Source organism: Rosa rugosa, chromosome 3, assembly GCF_958449725.1.
Source record: "Rosa rugosa chromosome 3, drRosRugo1.1, whole genome shotgun sequence".
Lineage (NCBI taxonomy): Eukaryota > Viridiplantae > Streptophyta > Magnoliopsida > Rosales > Rosaceae > Rosa > Rosa rugosa.
The window spans coordinates 56,777,799-56,789,577 of NC_084822.1; the positions used below are offsets into that span (position 1 = coordinate 56,777,799).

The 11,779-nt window shown below is 40.5% G+C and overlaps 3 protein-coding genes and 2 non-coding genes across 5 annotated transcripts; 4 read left to right on the forward strand and 1 right to left on the reverse strand.

Annotated features, from left to right (window-relative positions):
• Positions 1-1,089: 1,089 nt before the first annotated feature.
• TRNAT-AGU (transfer RNA threonine (anticodon AGU)) lies at positions 1,090-1,163 on the forward strand. The gene has a single exon. It is a non-coding gene; the product is annotated as a tRNA-Thr (tRNA).
• Positions 1,164-1,251: 88 nt separating this feature from the next.
• Positions 1,252-1,325, forward strand: TRNAT-AGU (transfer RNA threonine (anticodon AGU)). The gene has a single exon. It is a non-coding gene; the product is annotated as a tRNA-Thr (tRNA).
• Positions 1,326-1,392: 67 nt separating this feature from the next.
• Positions 1,393-3,656, forward strand: LOC133736881 (mitochondrial outer membrane protein porin 2-like). Its single transcript, XM_062164483.1, has 6 exons — positions 1,393-1,593; positions 1,699-1,766; positions 2,185-2,295; positions 2,381-2,467; positions 2,561-2,769; positions 3,142-3,656. Exons 1-6 carry the CDS (start codon positions 1,542-1,544, stop codon positions 3,446-3,448), a joined length of 834 nt encoding a protein of 277 aa, XP_062020467.1. The 5' UTR covers positions 1,393-1,541; the 3' UTR covers positions 3,449-3,656.
• A 303-nt stretch (positions 3,657-3,959) lies between these two features.
• Positions 3,960-5,279, reverse strand: LOC133739653 (F-box/kelch-repeat protein At5g43190). The gene has a single exon (XM_062167434.1). It carries the CDS (start codon positions 5,245-5,247, stop codon positions 4,087-4,089), a length of 1,161 nt encoding a protein of 386 aa, XP_062023418.1. The 5' UTR covers positions 5,248-5,279; the 3' UTR covers positions 3,960-4,086.
• Positions 5,280-5,663: 384 nt separating this feature from the next.
• On the forward strand, positions 5,664-7,610 carry LOC133737992 (increased DNA methylation 1). Its single transcript, XM_062165435.1, has one exon. The coding sequence runs from the start codon at positions 5,664-5,666 to the stop codon at positions 7,608-7,610; it is 1,947 nt and encodes a 648-aa protein (XP_062021419.1).
• Positions 7,611-11,779: the final 4,169 nt, after the last annotated feature.

Genomic DNA, 11,779 nt, shown 5'->3' on the forward strand with positions numbered 1-11,779 from the left:
ACATGAATACCTTAATATTTACTTCATTTTGGCTCATCTACCCAAATAAATAACATATTTTTTCCTAATAAAACAAGAAATTCAACGAGGAATCCAATTTTTCATAATGTAAGTGTATAATATTCTCTATATGGGGACCACTGATTTTCTTAAAAATATTTGTTTTGCCTAAACATTAGCAATTTACATAAAAATAACAATATTGTATAGGTCCTTTAGTTCAAATGTTACAATCAAGTACATAGATGAGCAAATTAAGAAAACATATTTCATGAGTTTTGAATGTGACTTCCCGAGTTAAATAATTAGAAGATACCTTGCATTCTTACATACAGTTGACAGATCTCATCTCCAAAAATCCAGATATCTGTCAACTGTCCGATTTTAATCGGACGGTAAGTGAGCAAATCATCCCTGGTCAGCAGCTGACCAGGTGAACGGGGGCGACCTTACATAACCCAACATGTATTCATGTAAAGAAGTGCTATTTTAGATACAAATGGACTGAAAAAGAAGAGCAAAGTGATGTAATAAAAATAGAATATAGAGGCTCAATGGGCTAACAATGACTTTAACTTACAGGCTGCAGTTCCCCATTTATTTTGTTTTCTGCTGGGGGAGATGGTCCAGCCTTTGTTCTTTGTGCTTGTTTCTTTCCCTTTGTATATGTCAACAACCATGAAGGCATGAACTCCCAAAGGAGGCTTCAGATGCTGGAATTTTTTATGTGTTTGACCCTAGAAGAATGTGACACTAAATAAACAATAGGGGAAGCTTGCAACACAGAATGCTTGCTGCTTTAAGACCCAGTTGTCTTAGGAACCCTTATGTTAAACCCTTGCAAACCGTTGCTAATCAATTTCACAGGACCAAACTTATTGTTCTGGGAACCAATTGAAAACATAATGTGTTATAAAACCAGTTGAATACAGTAAAGCAGCTTATGCCAACTTTACAAGGCACAATCGAGTTGGCTTTCTGCTATGGGCCACTGGTTTTTATATCTCTTATTCAGAGAGGGAGAATAGAATTCAGTCCCAGATATCGTCACCTCGGTAACAGGAGTTTTATAGTGAACAGAAGTTCATTGCTCTCGTAGCTCAGTTGGTTAGAGCACCCGTTTAGTAAGCGGGAGGTCTTGAGTTCAACTCTCAACGAGAGCAACAAGTTTTCTGTTTTTTTTTTTTTTTTTCATATTTAATTTCATTGAATCTAAAGCCATAAAATTTGGTCAAGCAATTTGGCCAACAGGCTCTCGTAGCTCAGTTGGTTAGAGCACCCGTTTAGTAAGCGGGAGGTCTTGAGTTCGACTCTCAACGAGAGCAATTTTCATTTTTACTGCTTTATTTTAATAATATTTTATGTTTTGTGTTTTGTGCGCTTTACTAACTTCAGAGTTTTCCCCTTTTGCAAGCTCTGATGTCGTATCGCGCTGACCCAGGAAACCCAAGAGCAGGGTTTATATTAAACCCCAAAGCCTATTTGTCTGAAAAACCCTAAACCCAGAATATCTTTTCGTCTCCTTACTTCTCCTCTCCGCTATGTCAACCAAAGGCCCTGCTCTCTTCTCTGACATTGGCAAGAGAGCCAGAGGTCTCTCTCTCCCTCAGTCTCCGTTGAGCCGCTTTTGAATTTTGCAATTTGAATTTGAATTTTGAATTTTACGGGTCTCTGATATATATTGCTTTTGATTTACAGATTTGCTCAACAAGGATTACAGCTCTGACCAGAAGATCAGCATCACCACTTACAGTGACACTGGCCTTGTAAGCTCATCCCTCATCCCATTGTATTTTTTTTTTTTTTTCATTGCTTGTTTATATACTGCTTTTGAATTAAATTATCAGGTGCCCCAATGTTGTTTATTTGAGAAACTGTGGCTCCCTGTTGCTTTTGGCTTATCTATCTTTCAAATTAATCAAACTTGTGTGCAAGTAAAATCTTAAAATTTGTTGTATCATAGTATTGTGGACCCAGTGAGTAGCTGCTTAGGCAATGAGTTGAGCAGGGATGAGTTTTCTTGCTTGCCTATGTGAATTGAATTTTGTTGCTGCAGTTTTCCTGAGATTATATTGAAATAACTAGATTCCTTGATAAGTTCACATCATGGCTGCTTTTGTTTTTAATTTCCGTATGTGCTTTTTAATAGTGCTAAGTAATCATAAATGTTCTCTTCGATTTTAGGCCATCAACTCCTCCTTGGCCAAGAAAGGGGGTCTCTCTCTTGGGGATGTAGCAGCTCAGTACAAATACAAGAAAGCTACGGTTGATATCAAAGCTGATACAGAAACAACTGTAAGGTCTCCCAGTGTTCATTTTATCTTATAGTGTTTGGATTCCGATAACTTTTGTTTCTAACAGGAGACTCTTTACTGAGCAGGTCTCAACAAAACTCACCGTTACAGACATCCTGCCTTCAACAAAAGCCATTGCTTCAGTCAAATTCCCTGACTACAAATCTGGCAAGGTAACAAATTTTGTTATTTTGTGGAATGCTGGAAGTGGAATATGATTTTATAATTATAGCCGTATCTTTATGCATATGTTCTATATGTTGCAGTTGGAAGCACAATATCTTCATGAACATGCATCTTTCACAACAGCTGTTGGTTTGAACAAGTCCCCTGCCGTTGACTTTTCAGCAACCATCGGTACCCCCACCATTACTTTTGGAGCAGAAGCTAGTTACTCGACAGCTTCCAGAAGATTTACTAAATATACTGCTGGTGTCAGCTTGTCAAAGCCAGATTCCTCCGCTTCAGTAATTCTGTAAGTTCCACATTTTAAGGCTACTAAAAGAAAATTGAACCTAATTACTGTATTCTTAGATGCACTTGTGCTCTTTCTTTTTGGGTAAATTTTTGTTGTGCTCTGTTAAATTGGGGAGACTAATTTAATTGGAAGATTTGCAAATCTATTTTGCTGAGTTTACATTGTTCATATATGGAATTTGATACACTCAGACTAAGAAAGAGGGAAGATTGTGATTCATATACTTGTGCATATATTGTTCTTATGTAGTGGCTTATGTTAGTTTTAGCTCCCAGAGTGAATGAATATATGGATTAGACTGGCAAGTTAGAAAGATAACTTCATGTGCTTTCATTGTGCAGCAGATAATTGCTTTCTTTTCATTTGTAGGGCTGACAAAGGAGATTCGATTAAGGCATCATACCTGCATCATCTAAGCAAGCTGAATGGGGGTGCTGTTGTGGGAGAGGTAAGTAGAAGGTTTTCCACAAATGAGAACACACTCACAGTTGGAGGTTCGTTTGTGGTTGACCCTCAGACTACAGTAAAGGCAAGGCTTAACAACCATGGGAATCTTGCGGCTCTTTTGCAGCATGAGCTTAGTCCCAAATCCACCTTCACATTCTCTGGTGCCTTGGACACGAAGACCTTACAAAAGGAGCCGAAATTTGGTTTGGCACTCTCCCTCAAGCCTTGAGCAGATATATTGACTTTAAGATATAGATTATTCAATTGGTTACATCCACACAAATTGTGAGTTTTCTGGTGTGGTTCAAATAGAAACCTATATTAGATTTGCTATAGCTATAGGCAATATGTCCTGGTTGTGTTAGAACTATGTTTACGTGATTTGATAATGAACCTTTCATATAGTTAATTGTTATTCATCCCCACGTTTTTCTCTTTGTCAACTTGCTTCACAGATTTCTAATACTTCTGTTAATCTTTCTCTTTGATATTGAACCTTGTCGAAGACGTTGCCATTAATTTTTGAAAAATGATAACGGAGAAGAGGTGCCATGTTTTTAGTTCCATTGCTGTGTAATTTTCTCATCCCTTATTAGCATAGACGACTTTTGCTTTTAATATTCGAATTGTTGTAAATTTCTATGCTAATGACAGTTGTTTGAAAGCAACAAAGAAACTGTCTTACAGACTAATTGCACATCATGCTTTCCCACTCCAAGTTAACGTTGTTGAAGTCCAAGTTGAACTTAATAATCAGCAAACATTTTATTCTCTAATCCCACAACAAAATACAAAGTATAGCGGTATACAGAACCAGAATCAGAAACAAGAAAATGAGATGTAATAAAATTGGATCGAACTAACTAATCACACTGAAGCATACAACTCCGGCACAAAAGAAAACCACCTGAAGCCACAAGCCCATCTTTCCGGCACCGAAGGGCTTTTGGGGAGCCAATGCCAAGTCCTCCTCGAAACCTTGTAATACAAAATCTCAGGCCACGCATAGCAGCAAACACAGATTAAACCCTGATGCCAAAAGCAATAGAGATGTTCGTAATTATGGTAACAAACTGACATTATCTTTCTGCACATCATTTCAGGCACACTCTCAATCTCCACCCAATTCTTTCCTTCACACAGTTCCCAGATTTTCATTCTCCTTGAAATCCCATTCCTACCAATCCCACCAATCAAATACATCTTCCCTTTTCCTTCATCACTCACTAATCGAACAAAAACGAGCTCTCCGGGGAGTTCAGTATTGTGTCTCTCCCATTTACCACTCTCCAAATGAAAGTTGACAATTGAGAATGGCTCCGGGGTCGAAAAGTAGAGAGACCCATTGAAATGAACACCTTCTTGATGATGATTGTCACTGAGAATTGTATCCAATGAGATTAAATTTTGCCAAGACTGGACCTTCGAATCATATACAAAGGTTCTGGTCTTGGTGGAAGACTCAGAAGAGAGCATGAAGATATTGTACCCAACTGGAGTGGAAACCAGAGTAAGCAGCTCAAAATGAAAAGGGTAGGTAGGGTATTCGATCACTCTCGATGACTTGGTCAAGAAGTTACAGACAACAAAGGAAGACGAGCTGGGCAGAGAGAAACAGAGCAGCCCATTGGAGATGGAGAGCAGAGAGACTGGTCCTGCAGCAGCGCAGGGTAGCAATTCCGAGAGTGAAAGAGCGAAGCTGCGCCACGCGCAGAGCTGCGAGTCGTAGAGAGGGAAGTCGGGATAGCACTGCGGGTGAGAAAGCATGAGAAAAGAAGAGAAGGGTGAGGAATTGGAGGAAGAGTGCTTGGAAATGAAAGTGGGAGAGAATAACAGAGACTTGAAATGCTTGCAAGTTGATCTCAGAACCATGAAGGTTTTGAGAGGCAGCATGGAGAGAATACGCTCCAGGAGTTCCTCCGGTAAGTTGCTCCATATTCCGGCGTCCATCTCCGGCGAGCTCATTGGAGACTTGGACATGGGGGATGGTATTTGATTCATCTGAAAACAGTGGGGCTTTGAGAACATTGAGACTTGGCTGATCAAATACAACTGATAAGTACAAAGGGGTCATTTTCTTTTTATTATCTTTTTAATCAGTTAATCATTGACTAATCGAGTGGGCTGGAAATACAAGTGGGCTTAAATACAATTTGGATTTTGGTCCAAATATGGATTGGTATTTCACAATCCAATCCTAGGAGGATTAGGATTTGCACAAAAGATTTTGTATTTAAGCACGGGACAGTCTTCCTGATAGGATGAGGAAATAGAACCCTTCGCTTAATACCTAAGCCAATTGTTCTATATGGACTTCCTTTACCCATAGAAACTCTATCAGGTTTCTTATCCAAACCCCTAATACTCTTCTCCTCTATTGCAATTTTCTCAATTCGGGTTTCGCTTTTGCATCAATCAAGATGCCGAGAAAAAGAAAAGTACCAATGATTCCGGTCGCCGTGGAACCCCTGATCTGCCCGGAGGCAGTCCGGTGGTGGATGAACGGCGTCGCCAAGTATGAGAAGAAATCTGTGAAGGTGCGTGAGAAGGCCAGAAAACACATGTCGGCCATGGGCTGGAAATTTTGGCACGCAAGGCTTCAGGGAGATAAACCGGTCGAGTTTAGGTACCAATCTCCGGCCGGGAAATTATACTACTCGCTTAAAACGGCTTGCAAAACCTGCGTTGACCTAGACCTCACTGGTTTCGAAAGCATCGGTTCAAATAGTTCTGATCCTAATTCTCCTATGGAAGAATCTGAGGAACCAAAATCTTGGATTAATTCCCTCGAAACGAAGCCAAAAAAGAGAGGAAGGAAGAAGAAGATTGATTTATTGATGGCAAAAAAGAGAGGAAGGAAGAGGAAAACTGATTTATTAACGTGTGATCCTAGTTATGATCCTATGGAAGATTGTAAGGAATCAAAATCCTGTACTAATTTCCCCCAATCAAAGCCAAAAAAGAGAGGAAGAAAGAGGAAGATTGATTTAGTAACGCCGGAGGAGGAACAAGAGAGTCTTGAAATTAGTCCCAAGCATAAACCAGGGAAGGTTCTTGCGGAGTTGAAGAGGCTTAGACTTGAAGACGAGCCAAAGTTACAGATTCGAAGTCCGAGAACAATTCTTTCTTCTTTGATAGACAACAAGGTTGTTATGCTACATGCTAAAGTGTACTACCGTGGGAGAAGCGGTGGCAGTCCACTGGCCAAGGGCCAAGTTATTCGTGAGGGGATCATGTGTGATTGTTGCGCTAAGGTGTTTGCTCTCACTGCTTTTGAAGCACATGCTGGTAGCACAAATCACAGGCCGGGTGCCAATATCGTTCTCGAGGAAGATGGGAGGACGATTTCAGATTGCCAACGACAGATGAAGAGTTTTAAGGATGAGAAGAAGGTGGTGAAGAGTAGTAATAAGATTGACAAGACTGATGATTTATGCAGTGTGTGTCATAATGAGGGTGAGCTGATTCTGTGTGATAGATGTCCTTCTGCATTCCATACTAGCTGTTTGCGTTTGAGTGAAGTGGCAGATGGCGATTGGTTCTGCCCGGCGTGTTGTTGTGGAATCTGTGGCAGTGGAAAACTTGAACAAGGAACTATTCCTGGTGAGATTAGGAAATGTGATCAGTGTGAGCGTAAGTACCATGTTGGGTGCTTGAGAAACAATGAAGTGGTTTGTGAACAGAATTGGTTTTGTAGTAGTAAATGTCAAAATATTCTGTTTGGGCTGAAAGGGCTTTTGGGACGGCCAATTTTAGTGGGTGACAACAATCTCACTTGGACACTATTGAAGTCTTCCTTCACTAATAGGGCAGACTCCAGAGAAACTCAGAAAAAGCTCAGGTCGGCTCTTAATGTGTTGCATAAGTGTTTTGAGCCTTCTATTGATCCATACACACAAAGGGACCTCGTCGAAGACATTGTTTTAAATAGAGAGTCGAATCTGAGGCGCTTGAATTTCCGAGGGTTTTACACTGTGGTTTTAGAGAGGAATAAGGAAGTGATTTGTGTGGCTACTGTGAGGATCTATGGGGAAGTGGCAGAAGTACCTCTTGTGGCCACTATGTTCCGACACCGGAGACTTGGGATGTGTCGGATTTTGATGAATGAGCTGGAAAAACAGCTCAAGAAGTTGGGAGTTGAGAGACTGGTTTTGCCTTCTGCTCCTGCTGCACTGGATACATGGACTAACACTTCGATTGGGTTTTCGAAGATGCCTGAAGCTGAAAAACAACAGTTTATTAATTATTTTTTCCTGTATTTTCAAGGCACTGTCATGTGTCATAAATTTTTGAAGCAGAGGAGTGCTACAAAAGCAACAATCCCAGAAGAAAACATGGAACTTGATGAGTCTTCAGGTGGCGTCTCTATAATAACACAGGCAGAAGATTGATAACATGTTTTTATAGCATTGTAAGATATGGATTTTTTTACAGAATTAATGAATATTGAGAAATTATTTGACAGAACAAATCCTCTTTCCATGAACCAACAATTTCTTCTCTTTCTTATCTTTATTTGTTATTATTATTTCTGCATTTTATATCTGATGCAGCGAAACCCTTAAATTTGAAAAAAAAAATGTACACAGCTATGCCATAAGGAATACATTCAAGGGTTGCCTAAGATTCAACAGATATGATGTGTTTACCTCTTTGGCAAAGAATTATAACAACACCAACCTGCTCAACCAGGCTGACAAGCATGGTAACACAGTCTTACATCTTGCTGTCTCTGCAGGGAACGCTAGAGTAAGTTTCCTATTCTATTTTTAAAGTGTGGTCAGTCGTCTTAGCTCCTTGCCTCCTTCAAATTTGCATGATCGTAAACTATGTCAAATTTTCATTTATCAGAGTACGTCATCAGCAATACTACAGTAGATGTCAATTGTAGGAACCAAAGACGTCAAACAGCATTGGACATCCTAGACGAGCAAAGAATATCTTCTAATCTTAGATATACGTTGAAGAGTTTTGGTGGCAGAACAAGTACTGAGCTGTTCTCTTTAACCCCAAAGGTTTATGAGATAGATTCTGGGACTACAACAACATTAGAAAGTCCTAGAGCTGCACTGGAGCAAGTTTGAAAGGCTTTTTGAATGTAACACGCATCCAGGAAGTGATCAATCTGATTGTGAAATTGACATGGGGCGTATGGCTCGAAACAATCAACAAATGAAACACTTCGCTACAGTACAAGCAAAGATGAATCCCAGTCATGATGTTTTAATGAATTCTGACGTTCTTTTTAGAGGGACAGTGGATAAAACTAGGCAATATGAGATATATATAGAGAGGCATTGCAAAATACTAGGAACACTATCACAATAGTTGCTGTTTTGACGGACTCAGTTACTTTTACTGCTGGCATAAACCCACCTGGTGGTGTCTACCAGGAGGGATGGCTTAAAGGACAGTCAATATACAGTTGGCAGAACAACAGCTTTAAGGTCTTCACAATAAGCAACACAGCGGCATTGTTCATATCTATGTGCTTTATCATTGTGTTGGTGAGCATCATTCCCTTCCGGCGAAAATCACTGATGACACTACTTGTGGTTGCTCACAAAGTCTTGTTGGTGACATTGCAGCCTCATGGCTATTCATGCCACATGGACGTGGTGAAGGAGAAAATTGGACCCTTGAAGTTGTGATATCTGTGTGTGCAGGGACCATGGGATCGTTTTGTTATTTCTTGGGGTCACATGGACTAGACACTTGATGAAAATGAAATGGAGGAAACAGATACGTAAAGACTGAAGAGGAAAGAGCACAAATACAAGCAGCAAGAGCACATAAAAGGGCACAGAGAAGAACAGAGGAAACACCATAATACAGCTCATCAGTATCCACGAACTCCCATACTGAGAGTTTCGAAGAACTAGGATATCATACACACTGAAATTGTGATCTTCCCAATTCAGAGTTAGGGTAATAGGCTTTCGCTAGACTTCCCTTTTTGTAAAGTCTTATCATTAGTGTAAACGATCGGATTTGATTGAAAAAAAATGGCCCAAACTTGAAACAAGAGTTGACTATATATAGGTCCTAAGAGAATATAATATAAGCTTAATTGTTTCACTAAATAATAATAATAATAATAATAAGGAATACATTCTAAAAATAATGCTTTAATAATGGTGAGATTTAGAAACATGACAATTTGAATAAAAATGAGACTTAACAGGGTTTGACACGTTGAGAGGTGTTGTGGAGGCACCTGAATGCAATGGCATGCCGAAACATGCTAACCCTCGTTAACACAATTTTGCTTCATTCACTTGTACCATAAGATCACCATTCATAGAGTATGATTTTTAGAATGTGTTTCAACGATGGAACACCGAAAACTCAAACAAATTTTTTGATTGCTTTGGTCATAACTCAATGGAGGGGGCACGGTGTTGTTGTGCAAGGATCAAACAGCGGCATTGCTGAAGACGACAGAGTTACAAGAGGCGGCGTGATGGTGCTCATGGATGCTGGCGACTCCTTTTCCTTTGGACTTGGGCCTTGGACCTAATCTGCTGACAGAGTTCCTAATGCCTGATGTAGGTGGTGGCTTTTTGACGCTAGGCTTTACTATCCTAGGGTTAGGGTTTGGACCAATGTGTATTTAGGCCCTTTCTTTATTTTCTTGTTCTTTTTGAGCTCGAGATAGCCCCCTCTGTGTAGAGAGGTCCTAGGGAGCATGAATAAATTAGCGATAAATTATTGATTACTTGGCGCTTCTCTTTAGGTTAGCAATACATAGGTAGCTTTAGGGCTCTCCTACCACTCTAGCAGTGATACAAGTCGTTTGTGCCATTTGTGAGTGGTCACTGTGTATTGTTAATCACATTTTCGTTTAACAGATTGAAACCCAAATTATTAATAAAAAAGAAGAAGAAGAGAGAAACAGATTGTGATTAATCTAAGGTGGAGATATTAAGACGTGGAAGAGCGGACTGTTCTATAATTGGGAATATCCGAATATGAATTAGAAGTTTCCCTATTTGCACGGAAATATTTTATAATAAAATCAAATACCTTTATAAAGGGGTTAAATGCAGACAATGTCGATATTATGCTCGAAAACCCCAAAGTCATGGGCCTTATCCCTTGCTTCATACTAAAATTGTTTCGCTTCCCCTAGATTTTAGTCATTTTAAGACACTCATTTGATCATTAATGTAGTTATCATATTTAGCTCATTTTAGTGTCACTCCATTTAAATTCATAAAAGTGCAAGTGACTTCCACTTCCATAAACTTAAATATCTAGTAGATTTATACTTGATTTGCATTGGTCCACAAGGGAACTCGTGTATTTATTTTTTCTTCTTCTTGTTGTTTTGATTTTTGAATTGATTCATAGTCCTAACCGGAATAGGACTCAATAATAGATGTATATATATTAGAAACAGCAAGAACCGACTCTCTCAAGTCCCCACCCCCAAATCAATCAAGAACAACTCTGCGACTTCTAACCGCCGCCACTCTCCTTTCTCCTCGGCTACTCCCTCCCTCACTCTCTTCCCCCAATTTTGCGTGTTAGGGTTTCGGCCAAGAAATCAAGATGAAGAAGAAGAAGAAGAACGACTCTGTTCCTCCCCCTCTCATTGTGAAACCCCGATTATGCCCCGAAGCGATTCTCGAATGGTCCAACACCACCACCGGCAAGATCAGCCGCTCCGATTTGACCGATAAGGCCAGAGCTCACCTCTCCGCATTGGGCTGGAAATTTTGGTACAAAAACAAGTCCAACAACAGGATGGAGTTGCGCTACGAATCTCCCACCGGAAAAGTCTTCTACTCTCTCCGAGCGGCCTGCAAGGCCTGCGTTGAAGAAGAAGGACTGTCCCAGATTGTTGAGCACACCACCCTAAAACCTAAGGACGCCCTGCCTGTTGTTGACGCCGGTGACTTGGCAGTAGTAGTACTAGTACCTCCTCCTGAAAAGCCCAAGAGATCATCAAAGAGGAAGCTTGATGCAATAGGGGAGCCGGTTCGGAATCCGAAACCGAAAAGAGGCAAGGTTCTTGCGGATTTGAAGAGAGTTAGAGATGAAAAGGAGAGGAATAGGGATGTCAAGATGAGGTCAAGCGATGATGAGAACCATGATGAGTGCAGTGTGTGTTGCTATGGAGGGGAATTGGTTCTCTGTGATGGATGTCCCTCTGCTTTTCATGCTGGCTGCATTGGTTTGGGTGAGGTGGGAGATGGTGATTGGTTCTGCCCATCTTGCTGCTGTGGGTTTTGCAGCTTGGGAATATTGGAGGATGATGGTGTTGCCTCATGTGACCAATGCAGGCAGAGGTACCACATTGGGTGTGCAAGAAATTCAGGGGAGGCTAAATTGGGTGTGGATGGGAAATTGTTTTGCAGTAGGAGATGTGAAAATGTGTGTTTGGGGATCAACAAGATTTTGGGGAAGGCTATTCTGGTTGGTCCTGATAATCTTACTTGGACTTTGCTCAAGTCCTCCTCAACTTGTGATGTGGACAACTTGACCAGGAATTACAGACAGCACAAATTGGCTGTGGAGGTGATGCATGAGTGTTTTGAGCCGACTCAGGACCCCT

What these genes read in the sequence shown, in the direction of transcription:
- LOC133736881 (XM_062164483.1), top strand. Translation starts at nt 1,542, where the DNA reads ATGTCAACCAAAGGCCCTGCTCTCTTCTCTGACATTGGCAAGAGAGCC. An exon ending in CATTGGCAAGAGAGCCAGAG is followed by an intron (nt 1,594 to 1,698) that starts GTCTCTCTCTCC and finishes TTTGATTTACAG; the next exon opens with ATTTGCTCAACAAGGATTAC. An exon ending in CTTACAGTGACACTGGCCTT is followed by an intron (nt 1,767 to 2,184) that starts GTAAGCTCATCC and finishes CTTCGATTTTAG; the next exon opens with GCCATCAACTCCTCCTTGGC.
- LOC133739653 (XM_062167434.1), bottom strand. Translation starts at nt 5,247, where the DNA reads ATGTTCTCAAAGCCCCACTGTTTTCAGATGAATCAAATACCATCCCCC.
- LOC133737992 (XM_062165435.1), top strand. Translation starts at nt 5,664, where the DNA reads ATGATTCCGGTCGCCGTGGAACCCCTGATCTGCCCGGAGGCAGTCCGG.